At 39.3% G+C, this 21,895-nt stretch overlaps 1 protein-coding gene across 12 annotated transcripts in view; it reads left to right on the forward strand.

Annotated features, from left to right (window-relative positions):
• Positions 1-1,818: 1,818 nt before the first annotated feature.
• The window catches only part of PPP1R9A (protein phosphatase 1 regulatory subunit 9A), a 297,767-nt gene continuing 277,690 nt past the window's right edge, over positions 1,819-21,895 (forward strand). For 3 of the 12 annotated variants that reach the window (XM_036115671.2, XM_036115680.2, XM_078059276.1), the window contains exons 1-2: positions 2,477-2,830; positions 4,093-5,716. In XM_036115671.2, coding sequence (XP_035971564.1) covers positions 4,322-5,716 — 1,395 coding nt within the window. In that variant the 5' untranslated portion in view covers positions 2,477-2,830; positions 4,093-4,321. Of the gene's footprint in view, positions 1,925-2,174; positions 2,372-2,476; positions 2,831-4,092; positions 5,717-21,895 lie in introns of those variants that run through there. The other 9 variants (XM_036115672.2, XM_036115674.2, XM_078059272.1 and 6 more) reach the window with 8 other exon arrangements.

Here is a 21,895-nt window from a genome sequence, read left to right on the forward strand (position 1 = left end):
CGTGAGCTGAAGGCAGACGCTTAACGACTGAGCCACCCAGGCGCCCCTGATTCTAAGTAATTTAAATAGCCACATGTATTGGATTAGTACTGGTCTAGTAGACCCTTGAAACAGATGAGTGGTAGAACTGGAAAGTAGATTGTGGGCAATCAAGAAATCTTAAAATTATCAGCATTATGTTTTAAAAACTCTGTCATTCATTCCTTCAGTATGAATTTATCCAGAAGGTTCACATAAAAAAAAAAAGAAACCCAAAGCAACCAAATTCTTTAGGTTGCTTTTCTGTATGAATCATCTTTTTGCAAAGAGGTGTAAGACTGATTTTATTGCCAGCTCTGCCCCCTCTTCTACAGACAGAACTCAGTGATTAGGTTCTTGCATTTATTTAGGTTATTCTCCTAAAAAACATGGTTTCCATACTGCAAATAAATGACAGGAACTTTTCCACTAAATTATCCCAGACAGCACAAATGTTCTTTCCAAAAGTGGAGACTGGAACCACAGCCCCCTCACATTGCCTGCTACATCTGTTTATGCTTATAGAAGTGACATCCACTTTGTAGACAGAGAATGCCAATTTCTTGGGAAAGCACCCAGAATTTGGTGAGCTTGAAGAAAAAACTTCACCGTTCAAAATAAATGATACTTAGAATTGAGTAGCTACAAAGGCCTTTTGAAATTAAGTGAGAAGAGATTTTGCTCCTAGAGTGTAGATTCTGTATGCAGACTTGCTGGCGTTCATATCCAACTATAATCATTTACTAGTTGATAACACTATGGGTAAGGTAAAAAACCTAAACCTCAGTTTTCCCATCTGGGAAGTGCAGATAATAATAGTTCTGTTGGGAAAACTTGTTTAAGACTTTGAAATGGGCAAATATCACTGGGTGTCCTTTCAATGGGAGGCTGGATGTTATCTACAGGACTCTGGATTTTTGGTTCTACAGGAGTCTGCTCCTTTGACCTTTGACAAGGCCATTTTACTATTTCATAGGCTGTAGAAATTAATGGTAATGTAAATGTTCTTATCTACAGAAATGCAAAATTACTTTGTTTTTTAGAGATACCATTACTTCCCTGTAGAAGAGATAATTCAAAACATTTCATTTTTGCCCCTTATAGAATATTAACCAGTTTTGCCTCTTTACTGATTGTCCATAAGGTCTGCTTTTCACATCCTTGTTGGAATGGGTTGTAACAATTTGCGATTCGCTCCCTAATTAATCAGTCAAATGATATTTGACACATTTTTATTTTATATTTCTATGAGAGTTACGGTTTTCCCTTCTTGAAAAATTATCCTTTCGTCATTTCTGCCCTATGGAGTCTTTGGGAGGATTGGTTTAAAGGTCCACATTGACTGTCATGATCAGTTTTATATTTTGCCGCAAGGCTGTAACACTTCTGGTGTCTTTTTGGGGAGGGGAGCAAGGGGGATTGAGCAGTGATAAAAGGGGGAGGGGGGGGGTCTGAAAAACTCCATCCTGACGCGAAAGTCAGAAGAACTCCTCATCCTTTTCCTTTTAACAGTGGAGACTTGAGGTCAAGGTGGGTGTTAGGCGGGGCACAGTGGCCTAGGTGTTGGCCTTCCGGGCCTGGAGAGTGGCCTGGGGGTTTAGATGCCCCGGGGTCATGAAGTTCACTGCAGACTTTGTGGGGGCCCAGCAGCGAGCCAATCGATATCCCAGTTTCCGCCGAACCAACCCCCGGAGCAGCAAGGCGGCCGGGTCCCAGAAGGGCAGGCCTTGCCCCAGGCCGGGGAGGCCCCGAGCCCACGGCCGAGGGGGGTGGGGCGGCCTCGCCTCGGGCCGGTGCTTTTCGCCCTCCGTTGGCCGCCAGAGGCTCCCTCTCTCTCTCCCTCTCCTGGGATTTTGCTGCCGGGCTCCCTCTCTCTGCGGCCCTAGAGTTAATCCCATCAGCCGAGGTGAGGCACCTGTTACCCTGGGCCTTCCTCACCCCCGCGGCCTCTCCCCCCACTACACCCCGGCTCCCGGGCGGCCCAACCGGCCCGGCGCGGGTGACCGCACGTGGGCCAAGCCCCTTCCGCGCCGGGACCCCCCGCCCCAGGCCGGCCCGCGTGTGCGAGCGTGTCGCGGCCCGGGCCGCCGCCCGCCCGCAATGGCGTTGGGCAGCGCCGCGCGCTTCCCGGGGCCGCCCGCCGCGGGCTGGGCGCGCGTGGGGGCCGCGGCGCGAGTGGAAGCGGCCGCCGCAGCCGCCCTCCGCGCTGCGCGGTGAGCGGCGGGTGGAGGGGCGCCGAGCCGGCCGGCGCGGAGAGAGCCGCGGCCACCGTGGGGCGGGGGGCGCCTCTGAGGAAGGGGGGGTGGGAGCCGCGGCCGCCCGACCCTCCCCGCCGGCGGCGGCTCCCGCTCGGGTAAGGGGGAGGCTGTGCGCGGGGCGAGGAGTTGGGGAGGGTGGAGATGAAGAGGAAAAAAATCGGGACGTACAAAGGCTGAGTTGCAGGCTGGGGGTGGGGGTGGGTTGTGGTTGGGGAGCGATAGGGTGAGGATCGGAGGCATTATCAGTGGGATCTATTGTTTCCTGGCACGTTGGGAGGAAAAACAAAGGGATTTATTATCATTACCCTGTAATTTTTTTTTCTTTTTCTTTTTTTTAATGTGGCCAGGGAGCTCGGCTTTCCCCGTGCCACACGGGGATCCGCCTGGCAGCCGCCGGGAGCCGCAGCCAATGTGTTAGGACTTCAGGTGCTTTTTGGCACAAAGCTAGACTGCGACCTCCTACCATAGCGCTTGGCGTCACCTGCTCTCCCGGCCCTGCCCCGGGGCCGAGGGATTGCGTCCCGAACCAGGCTTGGGAACCGGCTGCCTCTCAAGTTGGTGTTATTTATGTTTGTCTTTTGTGAGGGCAGGTTTTGAGTCCCCCGGCGGCCCCATCTCCCCCGCCCCCGCCCCCCTCGGGTTCGAATTGGCCGGGGGAGGGAGTGGGGTGGCTGTGTAGGGGGGAGGGGAGGGTGTGTAAGGCTTCAACAAATGTCAGGGGACAAGGAGATTGTCGATGCTTTACCAAAAAACAGGCACCACACTCTCAAGCCTTTCTTGTTTGTCTGCATGGGCCATGCATGCGTGCTGGGCCAGAAGCCGAGTTCGGAGGCGGTTTAAGTCGAAGTGTGTGCTTCCTCAGCTGATTGTGCGTGAGGGTGATATGGCTCGGCCTAATATTAAAAGACAAAACAAAGCAAAAAACAAAATGAAAAATCTTTAGGACTACATTGTCTGCGCCTCAGCAGATCTTGAAGTATTTGATTACTGGCATATTGATATAAAATCCAGCTGTGGGCTAGTGGAGACCAGCAAGCATGTATTGCGTTGCGTTTTGAGCTTGTTGTAGTAAGAGGCAAGTGGGAGTAAACAAATCAGGACTATGAAAAGAGGTTTCATGTGATACTTGCTTTCTGATCGTCACGTTCTCCTGCATTTATTCCCATGATAGTCTACATCTCATTCTATAATTAATAGTATCCACTCTTAGGAAACTTCCAGGTATTAGATGTGAGTGCACTTAGAGTGAAACTTATTTTCATTTAAGAACTTTCTTCTGCTTGTTTTGGCCTGAAAATGTACTAATGTTGCTTTGGGGATGCTGTAAATGAGAATATTGGACCAGAGAGAGTGAAATAAGCCTCTGTAGGCATCTTTTGGACTTTGTTTATAGAATCCAAACTTTTAATTGTGCTTATACAGAAAGAATAAATTCTACTTGATGTGGAGCATCCCAAATGAAATTCATTTTTTTCTGAACAGTTTGATGATATCTTAAAGATCTGTGAACTGCTGGTTTCTTTGAAGGTCATTCACAAAAGCAGCAGAAACTTAGGCTAACCTAGTGTACTTGTACTTATGTGTGACTTGTGTATTAGTGTGTGATTTCTCTAGGGATCTCCAAATTGTGTTTGAAACATTTTTGTTACCAAAGACCAATCAGAGGTATAACTTGGCTTTTAAATTCCCATTCCAATAAGTAATTTTTTTTTCTGTTTGACATTGGCTAAGCCACTTTCAAAAGTGTATTATTAATTGACGAAACTTAAGTTCAAATAAGTAAATGAATTTAGAAATTCATTCTTTTCTATTACAGATGAACCTCTAGTCTTGCTTTGAAAAAGCCATTTTGTGTAACTCTTGACTGAATAATTTCCTAATACACCTGTTGGGAGGATCACTGATACAGTATGCCATTTGAGAGGTACTTTTTCTTGACCAAATACTGGTGATTAGAGAAGAGAGGTGTTTTGTTTTTGTTTTTTGTTTTTTTGTTTTTTTTTCCTGATCATTATGAACATTGGCTTTTCACCCCTGAAGTAAAAATGTTGAAAACCGAGTCTTCAGGTGAACGAACCACTCTCAGAAGTGCCTCTCCTCACAGGAATGCTTATAGAACTGAGTTCCAGGCACTGAAAAGTACCTTTGACAAACCCAAGTCAGATGGGGAACAAAAAACAAAAGAAGGTGAGGGCTCCCAGCAGAGCAGGGGGAGGAAATATGGCTCCAACGTCAACAGAATTAAAAATCTATTCATGCAGATGGGTATGGAACCCAATGAAAATGCTGCAGTCATTGCCAAAACAAGGGGGAAAGGTGGACCTTCGTCTCCGCAGAGAAGAATGAGGCCCAAAGAATTTCTGGAAAAAACAGATGGCTCAGTTGTTAAGTTGGAGTCCTCCGTTTCAGAACGAATCAGTAGATTTGACACAATGTACGATGGCCCTTCATATTCTAAGTTCACAGAAACTCGGAAGATGTTTGAGAGAAGTGTGCATGAATCAGGACAAAACAACCGCTATTCCCCAAAGAGAGAGAAAGCTGGAGGGAGTGAACCTCAGGATGAATGGGGTGGCTTGAAGTCCAACAGAGGCAGTACCGATTCCTTGGACAGCCTTAGCTCCCGGACAGAGGCTGTCTCCCCAACTGTGAGTCAACTGAGTGCAGTATTTGAGAACACCGATTCCCCCAGTGCCATTGTTTCTGAGAAGGCGGAGAACAACGAATACTCCGTGACTGGGCATTATCCCCTGAATCTACCATCTGTTACTGTTACAAATCTTGACACCTTTGGTCACCTTAAGGATTCTAATTCTTGGGCTCCTCCAAGCAAACACGGTGATGATGCAGAGGATGCTCAGAAGGGTCATACAACTCCAGTACCAGAAGTGGCTTTGAAAAGTACCTCTCTAGCCCCAATGCCCAGTGAAGAGACACAGCAGAGCAAGGACGCCGAGGACTCCACATCTAACCAAGAGACTCTTGTCGGGATTGACAGAGACATTCCTGAAGAACCTTGTGCTGAAAATAAGGCAATGCCAGAGTCTGAAATCCCTTCACCACAAAATGAACCTTTAGAAGACGCCGAAGCTAATTTAGTTGGGAGTGAGGCAGCAATGCATCAGAAGAAAGACCTTGCAGGTGGTGATTTTACCTCTGCTGCTGCTTCTGGATCCAGGTGTGGAAAGGAAGTACCTGAAGATTCAGATCATTTTGAGAGTACCCATGTTTACATGCACAGTGACTATAATGTATACAGGGTAAGATCCAGGTATAATTCAGACTGGGGAGAGACAGGCACTGAGCAGGATGAGCAGGAAGAGAGTGATGAAAACAATTATTATCAACCTGATATGGAATACTCGGAAATTGTTGGATTGCCAGAAGAAGAAGACATCCCAGCAAATAGGAAAATTAAGTTTAGTAGTGCTCCAATTAAGGTAAGTATGTTTTCTCAGTTTGTTTTTGAAGTTTTTTCTAAGTTTTTTTTCTTTTTTTTTTTTTTTTTTTTAGTATTTGGGCCTAAATGTTTGTAGAATAGATTTGACAACTATAAGGAATTCACGGTTGTTGATATACACATGTTGTCAAGTGATTTTAAAAGTTTCAGAGGTGTCCACATATTTCCTAATATGCTTTATGGTTGCTTAAACCAGTATTGACTAATAGTAAAGTTGAAGAAGTTTGGGGATTGTGAGATACATTCCAATGGACTGGAGTATGAATAATATGAACACTGAAAACCAGGAGTGTTAGTTTGAAATAGAATTACCTCTTTAACTAGTTTCACTAAAAGTCCCCATAAGTAATAAAATTTTCTGAATCTGGACACTCTAGGTTATGAGGCATAATGTACAATGAGAGAAGTATGGTTGACTTTGAAATAATAGTCTTTATTTAATTGCTTAAAAAATCTGAGTTATCTCTTACTTAAGTGTAAGTGGATTGTGAGGAATGTAAGAACTTTTTTTCTTTTTTGTACTGCTACTTAGTAGTGAAAGTTTGATTCATGGAAATGTCTTAGCGGACTTAAATACTTTAATTGGAAAGCTGTGACTGTGAGTAGCTTTGAGTTCAGAATTTGTGATGTAGTCCTGAAATGAAATTTTATGAAAGGAAATTAAATTGATTTGTCATTCACGTATATGTTTTTACCTCTTAAAAGCTGGATAAATGCCATTTGAATTCAGATGCTCTATTCTAATGACTTCATTTAGTTAACATTTGGTGTAGAAGAAATAGCACAATGTACATCAGTGGCGGGTGGTGAAACATTATTAGCTGATAATGGCGGGAGGGGCAGGAGGTGGTGGGTTGAGTATCACAGTCTCCTGGAGTGCTTTTTCAAAGTGTACTTGCCCATCAGCCTCTGTCCTAAGATCTGGCATGCCCTCCTAGGGGAATCTGAAGGGTTGTGGTGATAGAATGTGTAGTTTGAAACCACTTTCTAGGGACCCCTAGCTTGTCCAGTGTGTATATATGATAGACTTGGAATTTGATATGGTATCTTTTAAAAGAATCTGAAATCACTGTCTATTGTTATTTCCATCTTTTGAAACTTCCATATAAGGCTGTAAGAGAGATAATTTACAAAGCAAAGAGAAATTTGACTTTGCTTTAATTATGAAATACTAATTTGAAATAAAGTAATAATCTATGAAATTATTTATAGGTGTTAGTAGGCAGACTTTCATTTCATTAGTGTAAGACAAAAGTTCTGGATCAGAATGGGCCATGCCAAATTACACTATGTTTAAAATAACTAGAGATGTGAGTGTGGTTTCTGAGTAAGCTAAGTTTCTTTGCTGTGTTTTCCCACTTTCCTTTGTGAACCTCTCCCCTCTACTCCCCTCCACCCCCACCCCCCATTCTTAGGCTCTCTCTTTAGAGGTGTCTTTCCTTCAGGCCTACCCAGAGAGCTCCTTAATTTCACCATGCATGTTCCCTGTCCAAGTGCTTTCCTTTGAACATCATCTTTCTACCCCTTAGGAAGAAAGCAATAAGATTAAATTGTTTCACATTGAGCAAGGCAGGAATAACTGAAATGAACTCTTCAAGGAGTTTGTTAAAACCAGTGACTAACTCCCTAATGGGGGAATAGCAGCTTACAAAAATTTATCAAGTAGAACACTACCTACTCAACCAAATGGGGCACCAGCCTTGTATTTGGGTCCTGTGCTGCACAAAATATAACGCACGGTGTTGGGTTTAATGCATTTTAAAGGATTTCTCATTGAAATATGACTGTTCATTGGTGAACAAACCAGGTTTGGAGTATGATATTCTGAAATTCAAGTGATTTTTTTCCTACTATTGCTTATAACAAAAAGCATTTTGCCTTTTAATTTTCATATAATAAACTATTTTATATAATAAACTATTTTATATAATAAAGAATGAAATAGAGTACATACATATAAGTTGTAACACATTTTATTAAGAACATCAAGCATAAGGTTTGTGAAACAAAGATAATGCACCAGGTTTTATGGGCAGTTAACAGTACTAGTTGGGAGTGGATTAAGTTTGCAAACAGAAGATTCATTCTTAGCCCTTTGTAGTGAATAAGACAATTACTCTTTCTTGTTCTCATTGTTTAACATGTAAGTGGATTCGCTTGGAAATTTTGAGAACTACTTTTCTACTGGTGCTGGTGATGGTAGTGTTTATATTATTCTCCAATTAAGATTTTTGCCTCAGAGGGTGGTAATAATGAAATTCAGCAAGTATTTATTGAAAGCTTATCATGTGTCTGTGCTCATGCTGTTAGATGTAGAAGACACACAAATCTATAATGTTACCTCTTTCCTGTGTGAGCTGATGAAGTCAGTTCTTCAACAGTTGGTATTTAAAACCCATGTAAAAAGTCTGAAAACCTGTGCTGAAAAGTCTAATGTCCTGTGAGGACTGTAACTGTCCTTGGCTGTGCTAAATGCATGGATTGAATAGGATTTGATAGACCATTTGGAAGGGAATATGCTGAGCCATTCCCTATGTATGTTTTCTTATTCTTTTTGTAAAGATTCCCTTGTGGAATGGGAGATTATGATTTCCAACCTAAATCTTTTCTTTTGAAATTTAAACATATCCCTCTTTCAGCAACCATAGGTTACTTACTCTTTATAGAAATGATCTCTAGAACTTTTATATTCTTTTCCTGATATTCTCATCTTATTCTTCACTAGAGTAAATATTCTCAACACTTTCAGACTTCCGTTTTACATCTTGTTTATGATCTTTGTGTGTGTGTGATCATTTCCTCAGTTTTTATTTCAGTTCTTCTGTAGATGTTTTAAATAATATTTTCCTAAGATGTCTTAAATCTGGACCTAGAAAAGCATCAAAATGATAGCTGATCTTTCCTATGTAGCATATTACTTATACATAATTGTTGGTGACATTTAGAAATGGATTGTTTCTTAGTGGATAGATTGACGTGTTTCACAGTGTTGTGGAAAATTAGACTGGAATTGATTAATAATGGAAAATATAAAATCCAAGTTTGAGATACGGAATGAGAGTGTTATGAACCATGCTAATTTGAGATCTGGAATTAGCCTTCATTCTCAGGAATTTCTCAAAACCAAGAGATTGAATTAATTAGATTTGCTTTAAATGAATCCAGGAGAGAAGGGGTGATATTTTTCATTATTGTTTTCTATTAATTCGGAACATTTACTGAGCCCTTACTATGTGTGGTGAACAGTGCAATATACAATAAAATGTAATAAATACATAAAATGACTGGAGCTGATCAGGTCAGCAACTGCTGGGAGGTGGGGAGTGGATAGCCCGTTAAGGATGCTTCTCAGGCTATTCTGCTGAACTGTTCTTGGATTCTCTTTCTAAGGTCCCTGCAACCTTTTTAAGGCAATCATAACCTTCCTCTGTTTCTGGGACCCTTATGTCCTTTGGATAGATGTTCTTGAAACATAGCATAGAAGAAAAAGGGTATTTTCCTAATTCCCTTAGCAAGAAGGGGATTGCAGGGTTAATGTTAAGTTATGTTGTGCTGTATTTTTCTGAGTGTTTTCTCCAACTGTATGGAGCTTTACAGAGCTGGGGTTCAAAGGAGAATCACCAAGGGCAGCAGTGCTTCTCTAAATCTTACATGATACTTGTTGAAAGTGGGTCCCTTAGCATTCTCTTTCTCTTTTGGGGCTCTGAGTTGGTACACAGGGCATATATGAGACCTTTTATTCGGGATGGTGTTCAGAGTATAGTTCTGAGATCCAAATTTCTGTCGTTCTCTTTCTTCAGATAGTCTTGCTCAGTGCTCTTAAATTTAATATGCTCATGAATCACCTGGGGATCTTTTAAAATGCAGATTTCTGATTCAGTAGGTATTGTGGGGGAAATCACCTTGATGCAAAGGTTAGCCTCCAAGTAGACCATCGGCTTTCCCACGGGTTATGGAATAGGCTCAGCAAATTAAATGTTTGAATCACAGTATTTATCAAATCAGTTTAAACAGCCAGAAGCAAGAGGAAAGCCATGGGGAAAGTTAACACAGCTAAGGTGCAAAGGTTGGAAGGACCACACGACCTATGACCTGAGGCCCAGGTATGCGATATTCCTATGTCCCGACCTTCTCGCTTTCACATCACCCTTCCCATTGAGGGTGCGGTTATGAGGACCACAGCTGATTTTGAGCAAGGGCTCCAGATACTAATAATCCCCTCAGCTCATGATATCATGGTATTTGCTCTACAGACGAGAGAGGGTACAAGTACACTTACATACAGCTGTAGCTTTGCCAGTTTCCCTGGGTTTTCTTTGTGTTTGTTGGGACAGGCACCTGCGGGTCTGGAGTAAGACCAGGCTGGGCGTCCTCGGTGGGTGGCTGATATGGAGATGGCGTGTCTGGCAGTCCAGAGATGGCACGATGATGACTTGGTCATTCCATCCTTTTCTTTTCTACAAGTGAACCTCTTGTTTGTTCCATCATATTTTCTATTTTGGAATGTCTTACAGCTTACTACCTTACCTATTTTTAACATATCTTAAGAACTTGGCCTTCGTTTTAGAAGCTTATAAGCTCTTATTATCTATATCTAATTGAGCCTCGGAGTGTTGCCTTTACCTCCTAAGCTGTTAGCTTACTTACCATTAGTGACCATCACTTACGAGTCTCATCCATCCCATTTGTTTTCTTGACCTTTATAACAGAATTTAATATTCTTCAATAATAGAGCAAATTCACAAACAGTAGGTCTCAGGGGAGATCTTGTATTCCTAAAAAGATCTCAAGTGGGTGCTGAGGCTGCTGGTCAACAGATCGCTGTTTGGAATATGATTGTGAAGTACAGTTTTCTCACTTCTGGAAGGAGCTGGTCACAGAATGTTGGGGAAGCTCCTTTAACACGTTCTTTCCAGATTGGTCTTCTGTAGCTGGTTGTGTGGCATTGTGTTCTTTGAAGCTGACACAGGTATAAAGTTGTAATGTGCATGATGGTTGTGGATACAAGAGTGGATTATGATCCCTAAATACATAAAAAATTTGAGTCATTAAAATGTCACACCCTAGACTCCTGTGTTAGACCACACAAGGGCTTTATACAACAGTATAAGTTTTTAATTATAAAAAACAGGAGGAAGAAGTTCTTGATAGACTCAGAAATTCCGTTTCTTTCATTTTTTTGGAAGCCTAAATTAATAAACTAGAGGGAGTGCAAGGATTGTTGTCTTATTTAGTTTCTTTTTATTTGGATAACTTTCATGTCATAATATTTAAATTGGACTTCCTTTAAATTTCTGATGTCTTGTAACCTATGGTTTATAACCAGGTAAATATATCAGATATTTTAATGTACTGTACAAATATAATATACAAATATTTTAATGTACCCCTTTTCTAATATTGAGTGTGTATACTAATACCTCTTCTCTATTTTACTAAATGCTGGTTATTTGGTCGTCAAAAAAGGGTTCTTTTCTGCAACAAACTATTACAGATGTTTTCTGGCATTTATTTGTAGTAGAAAGATACAGTTTTTTGTTTTTTGTATCCTCCATGATTTTTTGTCTTCCCCTCTAAACTTCCTCACAAAGGACACTGGTTGTTGGGTTAGTGGATTTTAAAGGGAAGAGGCTGTGTTTAGGGGAAAATAACCTTCTGTTATCCACACCTTGTTTACCTTATTAACCCAGTTACATGCCCATCAGTAGTAATCTGATTTAAATCTCATCTGCATTAGATTTTTTTGCAACATCTTCTTCACCACTCAAGGACAAAAAAGGTTTCGGAATTTCTCTAGAGAGATATGGTTAACTATGGGATAATTTCTCCATAAACACAACAAGCATTGGTATATTAAACTCTGAATATCATTTCTTGGTTTTTGTGCCGTTATTTAATTTACTTAATATTCTTTTCTTAATATTGTGTTCTTCCTTTTTGGATCTGCTTCATTTTTGTTCTTTTGCTTCATTATATTCTACAGTTCTCATTTTGAATGGGAAGAGAGGATTCATATTTTTTCTTCCTGGTCACTTAAAAATTTTTCCCCTGGTTCTCATTTCTTCATTTTGGTTTGTGACATAGATACTTAAAGATGAAAAATCCTTCAAGGTAATCTAGTGTAATTTTCCCCTCACTCCAGTTAGCTCTTGAATAGCACATTGCTGACAGATGATCATTTGGCTTCTGCTTTAATAATTCCACCTTTGGGAGTTTATTATTTTGCAAGGTGAAAGGAAAGTTAGAAGGAGGGACACCCCGTGTGTGTGTGTGTGTGTGTGTGTGTGTGTGTGTGTGTGTGTGTGTAGTTGTACAGCATTGTGAATGTGCTTATTTTCATTTATTTTTAATTTGCAGTTTTTTATTGAGATAAAATTCAAATAACATAAAATTCACCATGCAATTCGATGGCTTTAAGTCTATGCACAGTGTTGTGCAACCATCACTATTATCTAATTCTAGAACATTTCCATCACCCTAGAAAGAAACCCTGTGCCTCTTAGCAGTCATTCCCAATCCCCCTTCTTCCTGCATCCTCTGGCAAACACTAATCTACTTTCTGTCTCTATAGATTTGCCTCTTCTGGACATTTCATGTAAATGGAATCAGGGGCATGCTTTTTGAAAGGAGACACAATGAGTGTGACTTGCGATATGGTAAAATTTAAGATACCCTGAGGACGGCAGACTATAGGAGAGCCTAAGGAGCAGGGGCAAAAGAATCTTCTGGGTGCTGACACGGTCTAAAGATCAAGTGACAAGATGTGGGAGCAACAGATACTGTCTGCCCCTTATGCAATTTCATGGAGAGAACCAAAACAAAACAAAAACAAGCCGAGGAGACAGCAGGGTCCAGGAGGGGATGAGGGTATTTGAAAACTGAGGAAGAATGGTGCCTGTGGTGAAGAGGATGGTTGGAATAGCTCCCTTGTGAGGGACACTGACTTCCACGCATGTAATCTGAAATTGCTACCGATGGAGCCTAAGCGTTTGCTTCAGTGCAGGGCTATTGTTAGAGGCACTAATGTTGATTTCATGTTTACATTGGTCTTAGCACGAGGGACCCTTGTCCTTTCCTGATGATCTGATCAGCTTCTTTCCATCCTACTGCTCTTACGTTGTTGCTTTCATTATTCTTTTATGTTCATCGGGATTGTTCAGAGACAAACTTCACTCTTTAAAATTCTCCTTATTCTTCAATATTTTAATACAGAATTCATATGCCATACTTGGCTGTTATCGTAATGTAATCACTTATGAGATGAGTAATTTGGGGCAGGCATTCATTTAGTTTATTGCATGTTATTTACTGAAGCATAGTATCTATATTGCTATTAAATACTATTAACTGGTAATGAAAGTAACACAAAGGGTGACTTGGTATTCTGTAAACTTGACAAATTGCCTCTTGAGGCCTTGGCTTTCTTATTTGTAATGGAGGCTATCTTGTAAAAGACCCCTTCTCGGCGTTAAGCTCTTGTGATTCTCTGATTATCTCTTAAACAGATTTGTACAGTAAGTACCACTATCATAAATATTTGTGCTATTATTTCAAAGGGAAATGGACATCTTTTGTTGCCGTGTGGAAATGAATTTATATTAGTTGCTCTTGAGAATGTTATTTATGCTGTAAATTATAGTTTAAAATGATGAAAATTTTAAATCCAAGGGAGCACATTTTTATAGAGTGGCTTTTTAGAGAAACTCAACTTTTGCAAGTATGGGTTGAACTATATATTAAACACCCTTCTGAGGAACCTAAGAATAAAGAAATGTTTTGTAATATGGTTGCTGACATATTAATTGCTTCACTCCCTTTTGTTCTGGAAATAGCTTCATAGCACAGTTCAACATGATTGAGATATTGATAATTTTTTTTTTGCAAAATTCCTAATTTTTCAGTCTAACTTGCTCTCTCTCACGCATCTGTTCTTACAAAAAGGACAATGAATCAGGCAGAGTATAAAGACATCTGGAAATTTTATCTCTCAGGAGGAGGAAAGTTTTGTTCTTCACTTAATCTATTTTCAGAGGGATTTAAGAAAAGCATTTGTAGTGTTAAAACTTTCCCCTGTATATTTATGTATCAGGAAAAGTGGTTTTAGGTGAAATGGCTCATAGACCTGTTAGTTTCCTCTCTTTAAGTCAGATAATGAGTTTTATTTTGGGGAAAGCTGATCCTCCAAGTTGTTTTCTATACCAGCTGAAATACATGGGCTAGATTGGAACACGTAGTGGTTGGCAAGGATCTAAAAGATAAAGAGTCATGATTATGGAGGAGTGACCAGGTGAGAGGCTTCCAGAGTAGCTCTTTGTGGAATTTTCCCCGTGATGCTTTTGGACTGGCATAACCCTGAGAAACTGAGTGACTCTGTGCCTTCAGGTCTGTCACTGTACAGTGGGGCGGACCCTTCTCTTTCATCCACTTAAGAGCTGCCCTCCAAAAATTACTTTTTACTTATGTTCCTCTTTCCCAAAAGTATGTCAGGATAGAGTTCCACGGGGGGTACATTCATGCTTGAAAATTTGTCTAATCTTGAATACAAGGATTTTATTTATTTTATTTTTAAAGATTTTATTTATTTATTTGAGAGAGAGCATGAGGGGATGGGGAGGATCAGAGGGAGAGGGAGAAGCAGACTCCCAGCTGAGCAGGGAGCCTGACAGGGCCCTTGATCCCAGGACCCTGGGATCATGACCTGAGCCAAAGGCAGACGCTTAACTGACCGAGCCACCCAGGCGCCCCAAATACAAGGATTTTAAATTGTACTCAAAATCAGAGGTACCTGTTCAGGGTTTTGAAGAGTTTTCCTTCCACTGTAAGGGACCTCAGTTGAGGAGAGGGGAAAGCGGGTTTATTGGTTGGTATTTAAGATCAGCTTGTGAGTCGGTGCTGTATTGATGGGTTCTTTTACCGATCACTTGTTTCAGATAAAATGGATGTGCAAAATTGTTTCGTAAAGAAAGAAAAAGACATAAATTCACACTTGCACTTTGAATCAACTGATATATATATACATATACTTTTAAAAGAACCCATTTCTCAGGGGGGATGGCAAAAGTAACTGTAGGGTGTTTGACTATCACCTTGTGCGCCTCTACCTAAGATGTATTTGTTTTTAGAAGTTTCTTCTGTAGGTAGAATAATAAAATGCAGTAATTTAAGTTGTGCATGACTTATTATATAATATACTATGCCCAGAGCACACAGTTCCTGTTAGAAATTTTAAGATGGGGCACTAAACATTAACCACACAAACAAGCCTTATGAAAACAAAAACTGAATCAGAAGTGAAAATCTACAAAATAATAGGGAAAGCAGAATGCAAGAATGATGATAACATAGAGCAAGTCTTCATTGACTTTTGATATATGTGCATAACACTATATTAGCATTAAAAAGGAATTAACCCTATATACAGTTTTTTGTTCAGGATCTAGAATTATCTATGATTATTTAGTATAGATTTCTAAAAATAAAATTATTGGCTAAAATATTTTAAAGCTATTCATACATACCGCCTGAATTATTATTTAGAAAGGTTGTATTAGTTTATAATTAGCATTACATTGGAATGGTTTTCTCACAATCCCTGCACCAATAACTTGGTGTTATTTATATGCTTTATAGTTTTCAGTTTGGTGGGTGAAGAATGTCTCTCATACATTCTGTGATTTATGCTGACTTATTGATGAGGTTAAATGTTTTCATGTGTTTATAGGCCATTTTTGGATATGAGTTCTGAGTTGCTTTTATGGTCAATGTATTTTTTTGGTCAGTGACTGTTGGTAAGGAGTACATCAGAGTTGTTATTTGTCTTGGTAGAAAGTTGGTAGAAAGAACTGACATGTCTAAAATAGTCATAATAATTCATAAATGTCATAATAATTCATTATGATATATGCATGTAGGGTAATAGGCTAAATCTATTATAGGTCATGTCTTCTAAAATTATCAAGGTGAAGACTATTGTTATACCCAGTATACTATAGGGTAAAAAGACTGGTTAAGTACTTAACATGCACTTTTATCACCATTTTACTTTTAGTGTATTTTATCACCATTTTACTTTTAGTGTATGTGTATGTGTACCTAGAATGAAGATTGAGAGCACATACGTCAGAATGTTAAGCATGGTAATTCCTGGGTGGAGAGAATAAAGGTGATGTTTAAAAAAATTATTTATATTTTTCTGGAGTTACAGTGAGCATATGTTACTTCTTTAATTATATGTAAAAAAAAAGGTGATGGGAACACATTGGAATGATCAGTGATAACAACTTAAGAAGTTGACAGAAACATTTTTTCACATCGTCCAAGATTAAAATGATTAATTTTTAATGTTATTTTCTTTGGAGGTCATTATGTCACAGAAAAATTTTGGTTGGAGAGTATAAATTTACGGAATACTGAAGAAAGTGTTGGTTTAAGAAAATGGGTGTATTTTGACAATCGAATTCATTAAGTGCATACTTTTTAATCCTTGGTAAAATTGATCCCACATTTGTGGTTAAGCTTGTGAATATTATGGGGGGAAGACCTTCCAGTGTATTTTAAATTATGATGATAACATTTGCATAGGTGTTAGATACTTTCCTTGAGTTGCTATTTTGTGTGTGATATCCTAACTTGTAACCTAAAGTATGCTTTTAAAAACTGAGCATATATTCTGGATTTGACGAGAAAAATATTTTCATGACTAGTCTTACTAAAAATAATAAATATTTGTTTTATAAAAGCCTAACAATTCTCCCACATGTCTTTCTTTTTTTTATGTAACTTTTTTTTTTAAATTTTTTATTGTTATGTTAATCCCCATACATTACATCATTAGTTTTAGATATAGTGTTCCATGATTCATTGTTTGTGCATAACACCCAGTGCTCCATGCAGAACGTGCCCTCCTCAATACCCATCACCAGGCTAACCCATCCTCCCACCCCCCTCCCCCCACATGTCTTTCTTTTTGATCTGTTAAATTATTGAGCCTCAACAGCTTTTCTCTGTCAGAAGTTGAGAGAGTAGAGATGTCAAGTTTAGTATCTTGACTGTATGTAATCCTATGAAAACATTTGCATGCTCTCAGTTAAAAACAGGATTTTGAGTTCTAGGACTCCACAGTGTTCTTTTGAATATGTTTCCTGTTACAAAACACCAGCCAATATGTAGTTTCCTGTTGTTCTTAAGAAAAGTTTTAGCTGAAAAGAGATTCATTTGATGTATGATTAGACTATATGGTAGTATATAATATTTTTAGTTAGGGTCAAAGGGTCAGTTCCTCTCATGCATTGGATTGGATAGTGTTCCACTTTTGAAAAGCTTTGGTAGATAATGCTGGAGCATATAGGTGATAACAAAAATATTTTTGTTGAGTGGCAGAGCTTTCTGAAATTAGAAGTTTAAAGTATTGCTTCTGGCCTAATTAGATCAACTGATAACTCAAATCTTACACTTTTAAGCAATTCTGGCGTTTTATAAGCTCTGGTGAAGTCCTAATTTAAATTGTCTTGTTATATACACTGGTGCTGCATTATCATTTTCCATGAGTGTACTTAAACCTTACTACATACAGTGTGGCTAATAAATTCTATTTGTATTTTATTGAATATTGATTTTATAGTAGTAATACTCATATGATTGATTGTATATAATTTTAAGGATTATAAAAAGGAGAAAAGGCAACATTATTATGCACCCAACTAACTTTGAGATGAAACTCGTGTTTTTCCATTGGAGATTCTGATGCTTGTGGAATTTTTATGTTGCTGGTTCCTTCTCTGAATAATGAGTTCTGTGAATAGTATTTTTAAGGAACTAGAGAACTCTCAGGAGATTGCCCCATTTGCAGATATAGCAATCAGAAGTTTTAGTTTGAAGTTACTTGGTTTTGGCTCTTATTGTTTTGTGAAATTCTTACCCTTAATCTAGAAAGGAACCATTGACTAAGTAGAGTTGATTCCTCTCACTGGAGGATGGTGGAAATAAACTGTAAATATTAATATGAAATACTTTTTTCCCCCAGGTTTTTATTTAAGTTTGTTAGTTAACTAACCTACAGTGTAATGTTAGTTTCAGGTGTAGAACTTAGTGATTCAGAACTTACATACAACACCTGGGGCTCATCACAACAAGTTAATGTGAAATACTTTTGAAGGTGTCTTTTTTCCATGTTTTGTATTTAATGTTTAGGTAGTATTATTAGTCAGGGTTCTCCAGAGAAACAGAATCAATAGATGTGTAAGGGGGGTGTGTGGGGGTAAGGAAGAGACAGAGGGAGGGAGAGAGAGAGATAGAGAGAGAGAGAAACAGAAACACAGACAGGGAGAGATTTATTTAAGGATTTGGCCCACACGACTCTGAAGGCTGGCGAGTCCAAGAACTACAGTGTGGCCTGGCAGGCTGGACACCCAGGGAAGGGCTGATGTTGTAGTTTAAGTCCAAAATCTGTCAAGTTGGAGACTCAGGGAAGGACCCAGGCTGGAGAGTAAGGGTTGAAGTCCAAAGACCATCTGGGGAATTCCTTCTTGCTCAAGGCAAGTCGGTCTTTTGTTCAATTCAGGTGTTCAACTGACTATATGAGGCCCATCCACGTTATGGAGGGCAATCTGCTTTACTTCGATTTAAATGTTAATCTCATTCAAAATGAATCTCATTCATTAATCTCATTCAAGTTAATCTCACACCCTCACAGAAACATCCCGAATAATGTTTGGCCAAGTATCTGGGTATCCTGGCCCAGCCAAGTTGACACATAAAATTAACTCTCATGGTGAGGTTTTCTTACTTGGTTCTAACCTCTGAAGCTGTTTCAGGAAAAAAAAACAACAAACAAACAAAAAAGTTCGCAGTTTTTTCCCTCATATCTTAGTGGAGTTGTTCTTCTGCCTCTGTTTTTCTTGGAAAACCTGCCAACGGAGTTCTCCCTCTTGGGGCAGTTTGTAGTGGCAGTAGTCGCAGTAGGAAGATCACATGGTTTGGAATCCGATTGGATTCAGATCCTGCTGACAGATGATCTACTTAATAAAGTTTGTTTCCAGTTTGAAGGCAGGGACTTTGTCTTACGGACTGCCACAGTGCCGGGCACATAGTAGGTACACAATCAGTGCTTGGAACCTTTGATGTCCCTTACCTATGCTCCGTTCCCTCCCCACATCTGAAGGTCCAAACGGGGATGATGGTGATAATATTTGTACATGTATAATGATTGTATGATTTATTTATAAGTGAAATCCTTCAAGTTAGCAGTTAGAAGTGAAGGCTGAGTGATCACATTATAGATGGTAATCTCTTCTGGCCCCTGCTCTAGCTGGCTGAAGCTGTTGTGCTCTTTCATTTGGGAAATCTCCATCCAATGCCCTGTAAGATAATGACAGTTTATAACTAACCAGAAACAGTCATTAAAGTATGGTTGCATGAGATATAGCTGTGAGGGTTGAAGGGGGAGAGTATTCATTTTGCCTTAACTTTATTTCTGCTTTGAGTGATCGACCAAGCTTGTAATTAGTTGCAAGAAAATACCAAAATTGAGGCTCCATACGAAAGTTGTAAAAATACTTAGAAATTACAGTAATTTGCTACAACTTTGGTAAATTGTATATGTGAATATATCTGTATTCTTACATGAAAATTGAAAATTTAATTAAAGAAGGCAATTGAATTATTTCTTACCATTTAGTCTCTTCCCCACCTTTTATTTCCTGACCTATTTATTAAAATGTGGTTTCTTTTGTACTTTTCTTTGATTAGAGAGGAAATGCTTTTTTTTTTTTTTTTTTGGATAATTTCTGCCTCCCACCCCCTTGATAATTGATTTTAGAAATGTCTTTGGTTTTAATTCCAGACCTAAGTTATAATTTTGTAATTATTTTGGTAGTCAGTTTTCTCATTCTCTAATCAGTCAGGCTCTTGCTGAGTATGACTTTTGTTTATCCAGAAAACAGTTTTCCATTTTTCTCTGTGACTTTTAAGTAATTAGTAATAAACTGCATAGGAACAAATAATCCAAGGTCTTCAAATCATACTGTTTGTATGTTTCCTCCATGAATTATATTATCTGGGAGAGGCCTGACAGTTGTTATTAGGCTAAAATATGACATTTCTTTGCTTGTTCATGTAAATTTGTTTAGGTACAAAATGTGTGTCATTTTCCCCAGGCAGAAATAGCTTTTAATAGCACTCTAAGGAAGAGAATTGCTAAGCTGTGTTCTGCATTTTTCTTTTTAAATAAAAATACAATAACTTTTAGGGGGTTTATATACATTTCTGGTGACACAAAAAAAGTGTTCTGTAAAAAAAAAATCACCTTTTGGTGGTAGTGGTGTTGGTAAAAACATGTGATAGTATATTATATTCATGTTATTTGAATAAATTGAGCCAGTATGTCAAATACTATTATGTACTCTGTATTATTACTGCTGATGATATTGTTGCTTTGAGATTAATATGATTATAACACTCTACAGTTACTGTCTGGGCATTAGTCAGGGTTGATAGATCACTTATGATTCAGGTGTTTATAAAAAACTGATTATGCTGCAGCCATTTAGAAGCGTTGTCTTCTAATTGATTGTTCACAGTCGACCAACATTACTGAATACTTGGTATGTGTTGAACATTGGGCTCTGATGTGTGGATATTAAGATAAACACGAGAAGCCCTTGCTTCTCAAGAATTGTATAGCCTTGACGAGGAGATAGAGAATAAAACATTTATAGGATAGTGCAGTAAGTACTGGGAGATAGTTATAGTCAGAAGGTGTGAGTATGTGATTTGTTGGCCAAACTGTGACTCTTTTCAAAATAAAACAGGGGTGAACAGTAATTATAAATATTTGAGAAACCAGAAGATCTGAGTGTGTGTATGTGTTTTATTTATTTTTACAAAAGTTCATAGATCATTGCTTCATCTTTGTCGTATCCCTCAGTGTCTAGGGGGACCATGTGATTTATTGTCAAACTGGGACACTCTGACAGTGAAAGGACTGCTGTTAATACTTAGTCTGCGACAATAGGCATAACCTAGGACGGACCCTGGGTGGCCAGCACACAGTGTCACCTGCATATAACAGGGTGCAGACATGTCCCCCTTCATTAGGCGGAGGGGACTCATCAGGGAGGGCTTCTTGGAGGAAGTGGTACTTGAGACTTTAAAGATGATTAAGAGTTAATTAGGTAGAGAAGTGGGACATCCTAAGTCCAGGAAAGGTACGTTTGAGGTAACTGTAGATAAATCAGAACAACTGGAGGAACAGTAGGGGTGTGTGGGTGTGCACATGTGTGTGCGTGCGTGTGTGTGTGTAGTGTAAGAATGTGGCAGGTAATATTTCAAGGACAGACTTGGGTACAGTGGAGTTGGAATTAGATGCAAACTATGGGGAGTCCCTGAGGAATTTAAAGGGCTAGTTGACCTCACGATTTTGCTGTCGTGCCTCCCTCTTACATGTTGCTGGTCTGGAAAGCTGGAGGAAGCCCATCAGTTCTCCACTCTTTCTCTTTCAGTCCTTCTGTTCTTTCAGTAGACATTTATCTTAGATGCTTAGATCTAAACCTGTTTCTGCTTGTTTCTTGTCTTTCTAGGTGTGTATTTAATTGAATAGTATGTATATTGATAAAATGTGAGTGTTAAATGTTTTTTCTATAAAGGTGTAAATTGAAATCTTCAGAAAGATCTGATGAGGAGGTCACCTACAAATCTTTTTTGTTTAAAGATCTTATTTATTTGAGAGAGAGAGCAATGAAAGGGGAGCGGGCCAGAGGGAGAAGCAGACTCCCCACGGAGCGCGGAGCCTGATGCAGGACCCGATCCTGGGACTCCAGGATGGTGACCTGAGGAGAAGGCAGTTGCTCAACCAACTGAGCCACCCAGGCACCCCTCACCTAAAAATCTTGCTGTTGAATTAAAAATGAGGGTGATGTGGATTAGTACAACTGTTTGAACAAATAGCTAAAATGATCAACTACTCTAGTTATTTTTCAAGTGTCTTTAAGTTTTTGGTCCACTTTAGGAAAGTCAAACTGGCCATCATAGCTGGTGCATAATGCTGATTGTTAATCTGCACACGTAAACCTGAAGCAAAGGCCCTGGCCTGATATCCAGAGATCAGTGAAGGAATATACTTTTAGATGTCTTATGTTAATCTAGACCCGATAAAATATAAATC

The sequence above is a fragment of the Halichoerus grypus genome, chromosome 12 (assembly GCF_964656455.1).
Source record: "Halichoerus grypus chromosome 12, mHalGry1.hap1.1, whole genome shotgun sequence".
NCBI classification, from domain to species: domain Eukaryota; kingdom Metazoa; phylum Chordata; class Mammalia; order Carnivora; family Phocidae; genus Halichoerus; species Halichoerus grypus.